This window comes from Tachypleus tridentatus, chromosome 1 (genome assembly GCF_004210375.1).
Source record: "Tachypleus tridentatus isolate NWPU-2018 chromosome 1, ASM421037v1, whole genome shotgun sequence".
NCBI lineage: Eukaryota > Metazoa > Arthropoda > Merostomata > Xiphosura > Limulidae > Tachypleus > Tachypleus tridentatus.
The window spans coordinates 37,746,428-37,758,795 of NC_134825.1; the positions used below are offsets into that span (position 1 = coordinate 37,746,428).

At 34.4% G+C, this 12,368-nt stretch overlaps 1 protein-coding gene across 1 annotated transcript in view; it reads left to right on the forward strand.

Annotated features, from left to right (window-relative positions):
* The first annotated feature begins 1,414 nt into the window (after window positions 1–1,414).
* Window positions 1,415–12,368, forward strand: part of LOC143246339 (ras-related and estrogen-regulated growth inhibitor-like) — a 34,787-nt gene continuing 23,833 nt past the window's right edge. Inside the window, exon 1 of the mRNA XM_076492898.1 lies at window positions 1,415–1,804. Coding sequence (XP_076349013.1) covers window positions 1,744–1,804 — 61 coding nt within the window. The 5' untranslated portion in view covers window positions 1,415–1,743. The remainder of the gene's footprint in view (window positions 1,805–12,368) is intronic.

The following is a 12,368-nucleotide window of genomic DNA, read 5'->3' on the forward strand; positions in this document are numbered from 1 at the left end:
TAAGGAATAAGGGATAAGTGTTTCTGCTTTCAAAATTATATTAAAACAATAAAGCTAGTAATGGGAGTTGTAAAGTGCAGCCCAGAGTGTGAAGCACCGTCTAGTTTATCATTACATAATAATTGTTTCTGAGCAAACTTTAAATTTGGCGTTGCCTAGAGTTTAGTGAGCCTAGATGTGAACCTGAAAGCCAAAGGCTCGAGACGTAAGGTGTTGCTGAATTCTTTCTGAACTTTCATCTTTGGGGTATTGTAAGTTTAAAGGTTAATCTCAGTATTTTTAAGAGCAACTATGTCGGTAGCGAGTCATGTTTATGATGCCCTTTCTCTGGCTTGCTCGGCATGGCCAGTTGGATTAAAGTGTTCGACTCGTAATCCGAGGGTTACGGGTTCGTATCCCCTTCGCACTAAACATGCTTACCCTTTCAGCCGTGGGGGCGTTATTATGTGACGGTCAATCCCACTTTTCATTATTAAAAGAGTAGCCCAAGAGTTGGCTGTTGGTGATGATGACTAGCTGCCTTCCCTCTAGTCTTACACTGCGAAATTAAGGACGGCTATCGCAGATAGCCCTCGAGTAGCTTTGTGTGAAATTTAAAACAAACAAATAAACAAACAAACCAAACTACAACCTCCATGATAGTCATCAAGAAACTATGGCTGGAATATATTTTTATTTTTCAAAAAAAACTTAAAAATAAAGTAAAACTATTATCTATCTTTGTCATATAAGGGCCGTTTTAAAATGTTGATATACTTTTAAAATAGCGCTTGTTTTACATTCAGAAGTACTTAAGAAAGTGAATCATTTGCCAATTTGTCAAACAGGTGAATTAAAATTACATTTGTGTGATTATTAGTTAGAATGCTCAATAATTCTTTTAGATTTTATGGTGCCTAGCATATAGTGTAGTTCAGAAATAAACTATATTTTGTAAGTTGTATTTAAATGAAACTAAGTAGCAATGACTTTAGTAAGTTTTCTCTCAGTGTGAACTTGTTTATGTTAGGCTCGAGTTATGTAAGCTATGTCTGGAAAGTCTCTGATCTTATCCTCTTTTAAACTTAAGGGTGGCAGAATAAATTTGTAACACGCTCATAAACACCAAAAAATCGAGGGCTTGACCTAACATTATAGGAGTACATTACTTCAAAGTCAGTTGTTTCTCTTTTTAAGTAACATCTGCTTTTCTTTGCCTTTACGAATGCGATAAACCGTGACCATGTAGGCCAAGAGACGGTAACACATAGCAGCACGTCATGTCAAGAGATTTTGATATATATTTTTCCTTTTCGACTATATAAATGTTAAAGCTGTTACCACACAACGGATATCACCGTTACTCACGAGGGCGCCACCATCGTTGTTTTTTTGTTGTTGTTTTTTTTCTATTTACTTTTGCTGGGTATACTCGTAAAACGTGACGAAAGCAAAGTCCTGAGCCCAGTCAGAGGTACAAGTAACCTGTTTGGAAATAAACTTACTCTTTAGAGAAGTCAGTGACTCAAACATCGGGTTCTGACTGGCCCTCTGCAGCTGTTTCCAACTTCAAACGCTTTGAGTGACGAAGTAAATAGGTCTACTTGATAACGGTAGTCGCTTTTCAAGTGCGTGAAAACCAAATTATGACTGTGTGTTTGCTTCCACTAGTGGTAATATAATAGGGGATTGTTTCCTTACTCTTGTATCAGACAATAAAACCCTGCGCGTCTTCTACAGGCAGTTAGAAACCAAAACGTTGTCATGACGAATTTGACCTCCGTACGTGTGGTGGTTCTAGGTAGTAAGAATGTTGGGAAAACAGGTAAGATGGTGTGCAACATTTTTATCAGCAGCTGCGCTTATAATTTATGATTCAAGGTATTAATTAAGATCCACTAGCGTGAAACTAAAACTAATTAATTAATTTGTATATTATACACGTTATACGTTTAAACACAACTCTATTATATAACCTGCAGTTGTTTAACTAAATGTCGAATAGAAAGAACCTCAATTACGCGATATTACTTTATTATGACGTCAGGCGACCTAACGTAACAATAGAAATGTGTGAATACAAGGTATTAGTTTAGACAGCTATTTTTTTATTCATTAATATAAATATATTAATGGGTTTTCTCGGGGCACTCCCGTTTCCCCCCACATCCAAATTTCAGGAATTGGATCTTTAGATCCCAGCCAAGGCATCATATTGCCCGGCTCCGAATCATGCCGTTTGAGATAATGTCTCGTCGGATTTTTTGGACGACGGGCTCCGGCCTGGCCTCTTTCCTTTGTGCCGCATCTGTATCGCCCCCCTTTCTCACCCGTTATTTTCATAATGCCCCATCTCATTCATCACCTTAAACAACTCAATAAAATTACAAGAAAACTTCCAGGTAAAATTAAATAATTTTTCATGAGCGGGGACGAAGAGGAACCACGGTGTTCCTGACCACCCCTGGTGGGGAGAGAATTCCTCAGACTTATTTCTCTCTAAACTAAATCCCTGTTAAGTTCGTTTGCGTTGGCGTTTTATTATATGTGAAACAAAAGTAGCGTACGTTTACCCATATAAATCTCTATCTATCTAACTTTACGTGTCGTTTAGAGAAACTAGCTGCTTTTATAAACCACAAATGATCTGACTTCACCAAGAGACTGTTTGAAAAATACACAAAAATTACTTATTATTTTTCACTACTCGAAACATAGTTTGAAGAATATTTCTGGCTGTCATTTGAAAAGAGTAACGCCCAGCATGGTCAGATGGTTAAGGCACTCGACTCGTAACCCGAGGGTCGCAGGTTCGAATTCCTGTCACACCAAACATGCTCGCCCTTTCAGCCGTGGGGGCCTTAAAATGTGACAGTCAATCCCACTATTCGTTGGTAAAAAAGTATCCCAAGAGTTGGCGATGGGTGGTGATGACTAGCTGCCTTCCCTCTGGTCTTACACTGCTAAATTAGGGACGACTAGCGCAGGTAGCCGTCGTGTAGTTTTGCGCCAAAATAAAAAATAAACAAACAAAAGAGTATACTTCCCTTAGACAACCTTTGGTTTAGAAAAGGTTTGTATAAGCTCTTAACTCAGATTAACCCCTTTCCACCATGAGGAATATCTTTAGAAAACTTAAATATTTTCACTGTCAATAGGGGATTTCCTCGGACTGGAATAAAAACATTTTCCATGAAAATTAACAAGATTTGTTTGTTTGTTTGTTTCAACTTAAGCACAAAGCTACACAATGGGCTATCTGTGCTCTGCCCACCACAGGCTTCGAAATTCGGTTTTTAACAATGCGAGTCCGCTGTGTCACTGTGGGTCCACTTCACAAGACAGAGTAGAAGTATGGTAATATGCGATTATTCTGTTTAATATCACGGACATTGTGCTTAATAAAACAAAGTGGGAGTACGTTAATATATGGTTACCCTGTTTAATATCATGGACGTATCATTCAAAAAGATATAGTGGAAGTATGTTAATATATTATTACCCTGTTTCAGGAATTATTGAGAAATTATTTAAAATATTTGAGGAATTGCATATTTTGTAGGTTATATTAAGAGTACACAGCTTAAAACCAACCAGATTTGAAACGTATGAAATTTTTATCTTCCACTTTTAATCACGTGTATGTTACGTGGTAAATACTATGGGGAACAAAAAATGTATATTTACTAAACACAGCTCTCTGAGTACGTTGTAAGTATATAAAAAAAACTATTTTCATATATTAAGTTTCAAAAGGCCCCTGGTTTTACAATAAAAGGTTCACAACGTTATAGAACTAATGAATAAACACTACAAATTGTTTTAATATATCTTAAACGATTTACACACTACGTGATAAGCTGTTATTTCAGTCTTCCCCTCTCTACGAAATATAAAAGTTTTATTTTCGATTAAAATTGTTTTAGTTTTATGTATTTCAAATCTTTTAAGGTTTTTACAATTCAAATTAAAAAATATGTCATGTTAATACAAGTATTTTAAATCAAAAACGAATTATAAGGTATTTAAATTAACATCAATTTTGAAATGTTTCTAACTTTAGCGATAAAATCATTATAATACAAAATTACACAAACTACAGATATTTTTTTAAAAATTCTTTACTCACACTTTTGATTAACTTTAAAGTTTCTTTAGAAGTTATTCACAGTATATTTAAAAATATCTTAAAAATAAAAATATAAAATTTAAAAAAATAATTGAAAAACAAAATCTGTATTTTTATATACCTTTTACACTTAAATTCATTACTTTAAAATCAGGTTTTTTTATAGTTTTTCACTCATGAATAGCTAGTGATGCTACAAAATCGGCTAAATAAAGAAAAGCCTGATAAATAAAAAACAGTTTGGTAAAAAAAGAAAAGATTCGAGTTATCTTATGGTTATTCATCTTGAATATACCATCTTAGACTGCAGATTATTTATGTACATAGATATACTTTGTTACGTATTATAATTTATCTCGGATGAGCTTCCGATTTATTATGTTACGTGTTACAATTTGAAATAGCCTGAAACTGAGTTAAATTGTAATTTTAGTTTAGAAGTTATTTGAATGTTAATATATATCAAATGTATTATATTTGCCAACAACATTGATACACAGTTTTCTTTCTTAATATAAATATGTTTTAATACACAAACAATAGCACAATTTATAATAACGGTTATTACAATAGTTATTATCAATAATGGTTTGGTTTTGAATTTTGCGCAAAGCTACACGAGGGCTATCTGCGCTAGCCATCTCTAATTTAGCAGTGTAATACTAGAGGGAAGGCAGCTAGTTATCACCACTCACCGCCAGCTCTTGGGCTACTCTTTTACTAACGAATAGTAGGATTGACCGTCACTTATAAAGCCCCCATAGGTGAAAGGGCGAGCATGTTAGGCGCGACGGGGATTCAAACCTGTGACCCTCAGATTACGAGTCGAGTACTTGGCCTATTATCAATAATGACTTATATGCAAAAATTTTTAAATCTTACGAACAATATTGAGTCTTATATCTGATCCGCAACTTCCTTGATATCCTATCGAGGGTTTACGATGAGCGAATCAATTCTGAGTTGATATAGGCACAATTCACTTAACGGAGAGCCAGCTATCTCTTCGCTGCTTACACGCAAGTTTTTCACCGTTGAAGCTGTAAAATGTCTTCGTAAAAATACTAACGTCTGATCTAATCCGATGAAGTTAGACGGTTTATAATATTCGAAATCTATAAACGTTTCTGTTCAGATATCTATAGTTTTCCGATTAATAAGCGTTAATCACAGTTATAGCTTTCAAAGTTTATAGTATACCAACCGTAGCAAACCAACAATATATATATAATGTCTCTTGGCGTGTCGTGTTGGTTTATAAGCTTGAGAGGAGAGATTCTAGATATTTCAGCTTAGACGACAATACTGGTATTTACATACATATATAGTACACTGTTGATTCTTACACTTGAGAATCTTCTACAACTTTATTCAATAGCCAGAAATTTTACAATATAAATTTAAAAGTGTAAGTTATATTCATTTCTAAATATATAGTTAAAAGAAAAAATATCGATATTAAAATAAATTTATAATAATAAATCCGCCATACTTACGCAGAGACAGTAAGATGAGTAGTGTTTTCTCTCTTATATCCACTTATATACAGATATATAAATACGTAGCGACTGCTTTTCTCTTTAAGTGTTTGGTATAGACAGACAAGAGCGCGGTGTTTTCTCTCTTTTTATACGTATGTACTCATGCATAGACAGATAAATAGTACTTTCTCTCTTTAAATGTATACTTGAAGATAGATGTATGCAAACAGATAGATCAATGAATAGTGCTTTCTCTCTTGGCCCGGCATGACGAGGTGGTTAGGGAACTCAACTCGCGATATGAGGGCTGCCGGTTCGAATTACCGTCACACCAAATATGCTCGACCTTTCAGCCGTTGGGGCGTAATAATGATACGGTCAGTCCTACTATTCGTTGGTAAAAAAGTAGCCAAATAATTACCGGTGGGTGGTTATGACTAGCTGTTTTCTCTCGAGTTTTTCGCTTCAAAATAAGGAACGGATAGCGCAGATAGCTCTTGTATAGCTTTAAACGAAATTCAAAACAAACAAGCTTTCTCTCTCTAGGTACCTAAAAACACTTCTTAAAAAACAGATTCGTGTGAAACTGATCTCAGAGTTTTGTTTTGTATTCGAGCGACTGTGAAAACAAAATGAAACGTTTGATACAGAAGGAACAGAAACTTTCAGTGTTATAGGGTTGAGTTATTCCTGAAATGAGATTTTACAAAAAATAATAATGTTGAAACCAGAAGCGTTTCATTTAACGTAATTTCTACCTAGAGATAGTTTTGTTGTTTTTGTTTTGAGAAAGAGTTATTGCTGGAGCTTTCCGCTCAATTCAACACTCTGCTACCCGCAGTTTGTTTTAAGTTGGAAAAATGCTTTTAATGGTGTTCTTTATTTCACTTAACACTACATTTACTGTCCATTGATACCTGCTGAGTTTTGTTCATATTAACTTCTGCATCAGGCTCAGTGAGATTTATTGAAATTTCCGATTTATTCATAACTTGTTATCATAATTTCTTTTTTAATGGGAATAGGGAACTTGTATTATCCACTATTTGTGATAAAATAAAAATGAAATAATTGAACATGTCTCAGGTAGTGGAAGTAGAGCTTTCACTGTTGCATTATCATTGGGAAACAAAAGGATGACCAAAATGCCTTCTTCCAAACAAAATGTTTTACTCTTTGTTGTACCTAATGAGTCACTGTACTTTCAGTCTGGGTGACTCTTATAAGGATATTCGACAGAATATGATTATCTGGCTAAAATCTAATTACATTTGTTTTTTCGATGCCCCCTCTCCAAAAGAAAGTCTACACTCATTCTTATGCATTAGTGTGCCCTTCTTCGATTTGGGCTCCGCATGACCAGGTGGTTAAGGCACTCGACTCGTAATCTGAGGGTCGCGGGTTCGAATTCTCATCACACCAAACACGCTCGCCCTCTCAGCCATGAGGCTGTTATAATGTGACGGTCAATTCCACTATTCGTTGGTGAAAAAGTAGCCCAAAAGTTGGCGGTGGGTGGTGATAACTAGCTGCCTTCTCTCTAGTCTTACGCTACTAAATTAGGGACGGCTAGCGCAGATAGCCCTCATGTAGCTTTGTTCGAAATTAAAAAAACAAACAAACATTCTTTGATTTTTATTATTTTTCATGGTTAAGTACATGTCCAAAGTGCAAACAACAAGCCAAAATTCGGTCAGAGCTTAAGATTAAACAAATTAAAACCAGGCCATTTCTTCTTAGAATAGGTCGTTGACATCAATAAACATCCAAAATTCTTCTTTCGTTTGACGTCATTTTCACCCAGATTAAATGGGCCAGAAAAGTTTACGTTAGTCCATAGCTAAATAAGTCCTATGTTCTTACACAGCTTTCTCTCTTATTATTTCACTTATATTTGTAATACTTACAGGAATATAGATATATCCGAGTTTTAGATTTCAACATAAATTTCGTTTAATTTGTTATTACATTTCAAATGAGACAGAACTGTTTTGAAATTTGAAAATAATCGAAGTGTATCGTCATACTTTTACGATACAAGAACAGTTAACAATTAAACAATTAAAACAAATAAAAACATGTCTTTCGCGATGTAAGTTGAGCATTGATAAATTTCATAGCTACAGAGATAATTTTTAATGTATATTTCACAGATCAGTTTGCGCTTGAAAAACTGTTTACATGGTAACAGTAGTTCTTTTAATGTGTACATTGTTATATATATTAATACTTAGCTTATTACCAAAATATGTGAATCTGCAAAGCAAATGCCATCACGTTTATGTCTAGACATAATGGATACTGTTGTGAAAAACCTATTTACTGCAGTACGCAACATTTAAATCGCATTGTTTGTCAGCGCCGCTACTTTAATATTTTTCTGCTCACGCAGTTGTCCAAAGTTTATAAAAATGTATTACCACATTGTATTCTTTATTAATAAATACATTTAGGTTTTGATTTTACGAGTATTAATCTAGGATAAAAATTAAATAAAAGCATAACTTCAAGCTCAATCATATCTATTGAAACAACATATTAGGCTTTCAAAGTTGACGTTCTTGCGATTGGAAATCCAGGAAGTTAATTACAATACTAGTTTTATCACATGCTGCCAATCTTTAGTGGTCGATGCACCCTATTTATATAAAATGAGCGATAAACGCGATTGCATGACAAAAACAAAACTTAAACTTGTCCAACTAACAAAATTGTTCATAATGGCATCTCCAAAGTTGATTATTCAAATAATTACTACGTTGCACATACTGGCTGTTATTCAACAACAGTTCCAAGGGCAAACAAGCGGCTTGCTAGAGTTATGTCTGATAAAATGAAGGTTTCGTGCCATCGAACCTCATAAAATGGTTTTGATGTTGTCATAAAATACTGTAATTGTTTCTGAAGTGCATATATACATCATGATGTACGAGAAAGCAGTAGAATAATCCTCCCTAACAGTTATTATTTTTTTATGTTATTAAAAATAGCTTAACCCTCTTATGTTTACTGCTCTCAGTTACGGTTCGCGAGTCCATTATTTTCTGTTAAAAAATATGAGGTGAAATTGACAATATGTAAAAGTTGTTTAATTTCTACTTAATATTTTCAACATTCAGGAAAAATGGTTATTTGTCAAGAGCTGTAACAACTTCCAGGCACATCCCCAAAATTATCATTTTCTTATCAAGGAGCAAAGAGGTATTGTTCATGAATGTTTTGTGATAAATTATAGCTCTGTAAAAACAGAGCAAAAAAATCTAATTTTGCGGTTATCGGGTTTTTCTATCGTTCACGTTATACACGTATAAACATATACCTTTAAAGAAATAATTCACATTAACGAACAGTTGTCCTCCACTGTTTGTTTGTTTGAATTTCGCGCAAAGCTATACGAGGGCCATCTGCGCTAGCCGTCTCTAATTTTTAGCAGTGTAAGACTAGGGGGAAGGTAGCTAAACATCACCACCCACCACTAACTTTTGAGCTACTCTTTTACCAATGAGTAGTGGGATTGACCGTCACATAATGACGCCCCCACGGCTGAAAGGGCGAGCATGCTTGGTACGACGAGGATTCGAACCCCGACTCTCAGATTAAGAGTCGAGTGTCTTAACCACCTGGCCTGTTCTCCATAGGGATGAATCCTATGTCACTCTTACAAGTTTATGGTTTTCATTTAATGTAAACATGTATAGCATTATTCAATGTAAATGGTTTTACTCAAACCTGAATTAATGCAACTGCTAGGAATTCAATAAAAGTTATTCTTGGAATGATTTGGCTACTTATTTAATTATTTTTTATGGGTTTGTGTATTCATCCAAATCTTGTTTCTATACATTTCTGGCATTTCCATCTCTACACAATACTTAATGGGTACTGAATATCTTTATTATTTCTACTCATTTTTGAAACAACTTTAATGAAGTGAGTTGATAGGTGAAAGTCTGTTTTAATTTTATAATTTATTGGTAATATGTACTGTTAATACCATATTAGTTTTGTCAGTTTCTGTAATTTTGGATTACACTGAGGGCCCGAGAAGCTGAAATGGACCGATTTTAAAGGGATATTATAGAACCCATGCCTTCCAGCATTATTCAAACTTGCTGCATGTTAGGGTCATGTTGATTAATAGCGATGACATCTTACAGATATCAGACCATAAGGTATGATACAACGCATACACACACAAATGCAAGGGTCAGCCTCACTGACAAGTTAAAGAAATTAGACCATTATATAATGTACTGCTTTGAAAATTAAGAAACTGGTGTATTTTAACTCAAACATCAATAACATGTATACAGTTCTAACGTTTGCATAAATACTTGATTTTCCTTGAGATATTGAGTAATATAGGTTTTTCTTTCCTTATTTATTTATCTTTTTTGAAATTTTTAATATGTATCATGTTAGTGAGTGAAAGTCACAAACGATCATTATATAAGAACGTTTTGTGCTGCCATCTAGCAACTATGAATGAAAATATTAGTTACGAAACATGGAAATAATATATGTTTACGAACTGAACTTCCTGCTAAGAAGTATTTTTACTTTTTATTATTTTTCGCACAAAAATGCATATAAAAGAAGAGAAAAAAAATAACACTTTGGTTCTTTAGCTTGTTCCAAGTTCTCCACATTAGCATCTCTTTTTTGATGATACTTGGAGTCTCACAAGTTAAGAAACACTCAATAATGACAATTAGGTGCTCAATAAAGGTTATAAAACTTTAGCAGTTATTTGTAAGCATCATAGAGCAATAGATTGAATGATACAGCCATTTTTTCTCAGCCCATCCGTACGTACTAAGAACTACTGTACTTAGTGATATGTAAGAACAAAGTTTCAAAACCTCAAGTTAAAAACAAAACATTTTTGTTACTCCTAGTAAGACTTACATTTCCTCGTATTTTATACACTTGAACACGCTATACGTTCAAATTTGTTTTTAAAACTGTATACACCACTGAGTGTATACCGAAAGCCCACATTCACCTCAAAAGTAGTTTTAAAGCATTTTTCCTTTGGCTAAACACGTTATATATTGCTTGGGCTGAGAGATGCGATACTTTTATAAATAAAAGTATATATTATTAATAATAATGAAATTATTAATTGCTTCCTTTTTTGATACTCCTTCCAAAAACTTAAGGACTTACGAATCAAGGTGATCAGAGAAAATATATTTACAAATACATCTAAAAAATGAAATATCTTTTATTTTGCCTTAAATTGAAATTTTTAATAATAAATCGGTATAGAAGCAATTGGCTCAAACATTCATTATTAATTCTAAGTTAGCTTATTTGAGGTACTTGAAAAACAAAACTAGTTTATATCACGACACCTGTTTCTAACTAATAAACGCTGGAAACACTAAAATAATAATAATAGTAATACCATAACGTAAGACAGTAGTTATTTGAAAAATCGTTGGACAAGAATTTATATTTTTAAATATTTGTACATTTTTAAGTGGAAAGAGAACCCATTGTTACAAAACTAAACGAAAAACAGTTGTAGAAAGACAGTGCATGTAGAACGCCTTAAGCTGGCTGAGCATGACATTTGATGGTAATAAATATTTGACATTACATTGGATCATTTTTTTACGGTTATAGTTTAGCTTCACTAAGAAGAGTGTATGTAACAGTATGTTTACTATGCCTTGCTTGTTGTATGACGCTATTTAAGAGGCTTTTAATTCACTACTATATCAGGTTAAAGTGTTATAGAATCATTTATGAGGCAATAATTCTCAGAAGGTAGAACGTCTTAACTAGCGAAGAATGACATTTCGTAGTAAAGTTATATTAATATCAAGCCAACCAAGCAACTGAGGGTCTAATATGTAGGTTAATCTCACTTTATAAGAACCATGCTGGCCCGGCATGGCCAAGTGTATTAAGGCGTTCGACTCGTAATCTGAGGGTCGCGGGTTCGAATCCCGGTCGCACCAAACATGCTCGCCCTTTCAGCCGTAGGGGCGTTATAATATGACGGTCAATCCCACTATTCGTTGGTAAAAGAGTAGCCCAAGAGTTAGCGGTGGGTGATGATGGCTAGCTGCCTTCCCTCTAGTCTTACCCTGCTAGATTAGATAGCCCTCGATTAGCCTTGCGCGAAATAAAAAAACAACAAAACAAAAGCAAACAAGAACCATGCTCCAAGATTCGTGCTACCCTTGGAATTCGCTCCATCATCATGATCGGAAGACTATGAGTACATACTATTGTTCGACATGTGTTGTTAATCTCAAACCAACCACACATTTTGACAAAATTTCACCATACGCAGATGTCTGTGTTCAAGAACGCGTTTTAGCAAACCAAGACATGATAGTATATATATATATTTGAATTGTATTATATGGCTTAATACATACGTGACCAATTGATATTGCTGTGGTTCCAGTTTCTTCGGCCATTACTCTCACAAAAGCAAATTTCGAGGCCAGCAGCTTGTGAGCCTTCGGCAACTTCAAATTTTTATTTATAATTTTCAGGGTCAGCTTACAGAAATTGAAGCTACCCTAAAACGTACCTTATCCACCTCTTTCCCTCCCGCGCACGACGAAAAGCGTATACTGTTAATGTTGGTTACTTCCTAAATACAGTAGTATGTGTAGCCACAAAATGTAGAATGTAGTTCCATTGCTTTATCTTTTTAACGATACTAGTTGGTACTCAGCTCCACTGAAATTGCTTTTTGTGTCAGGGGTTTCTTTTTTATAACCATATCCTTCACATGGGGCGTAGTTTCGTGACAC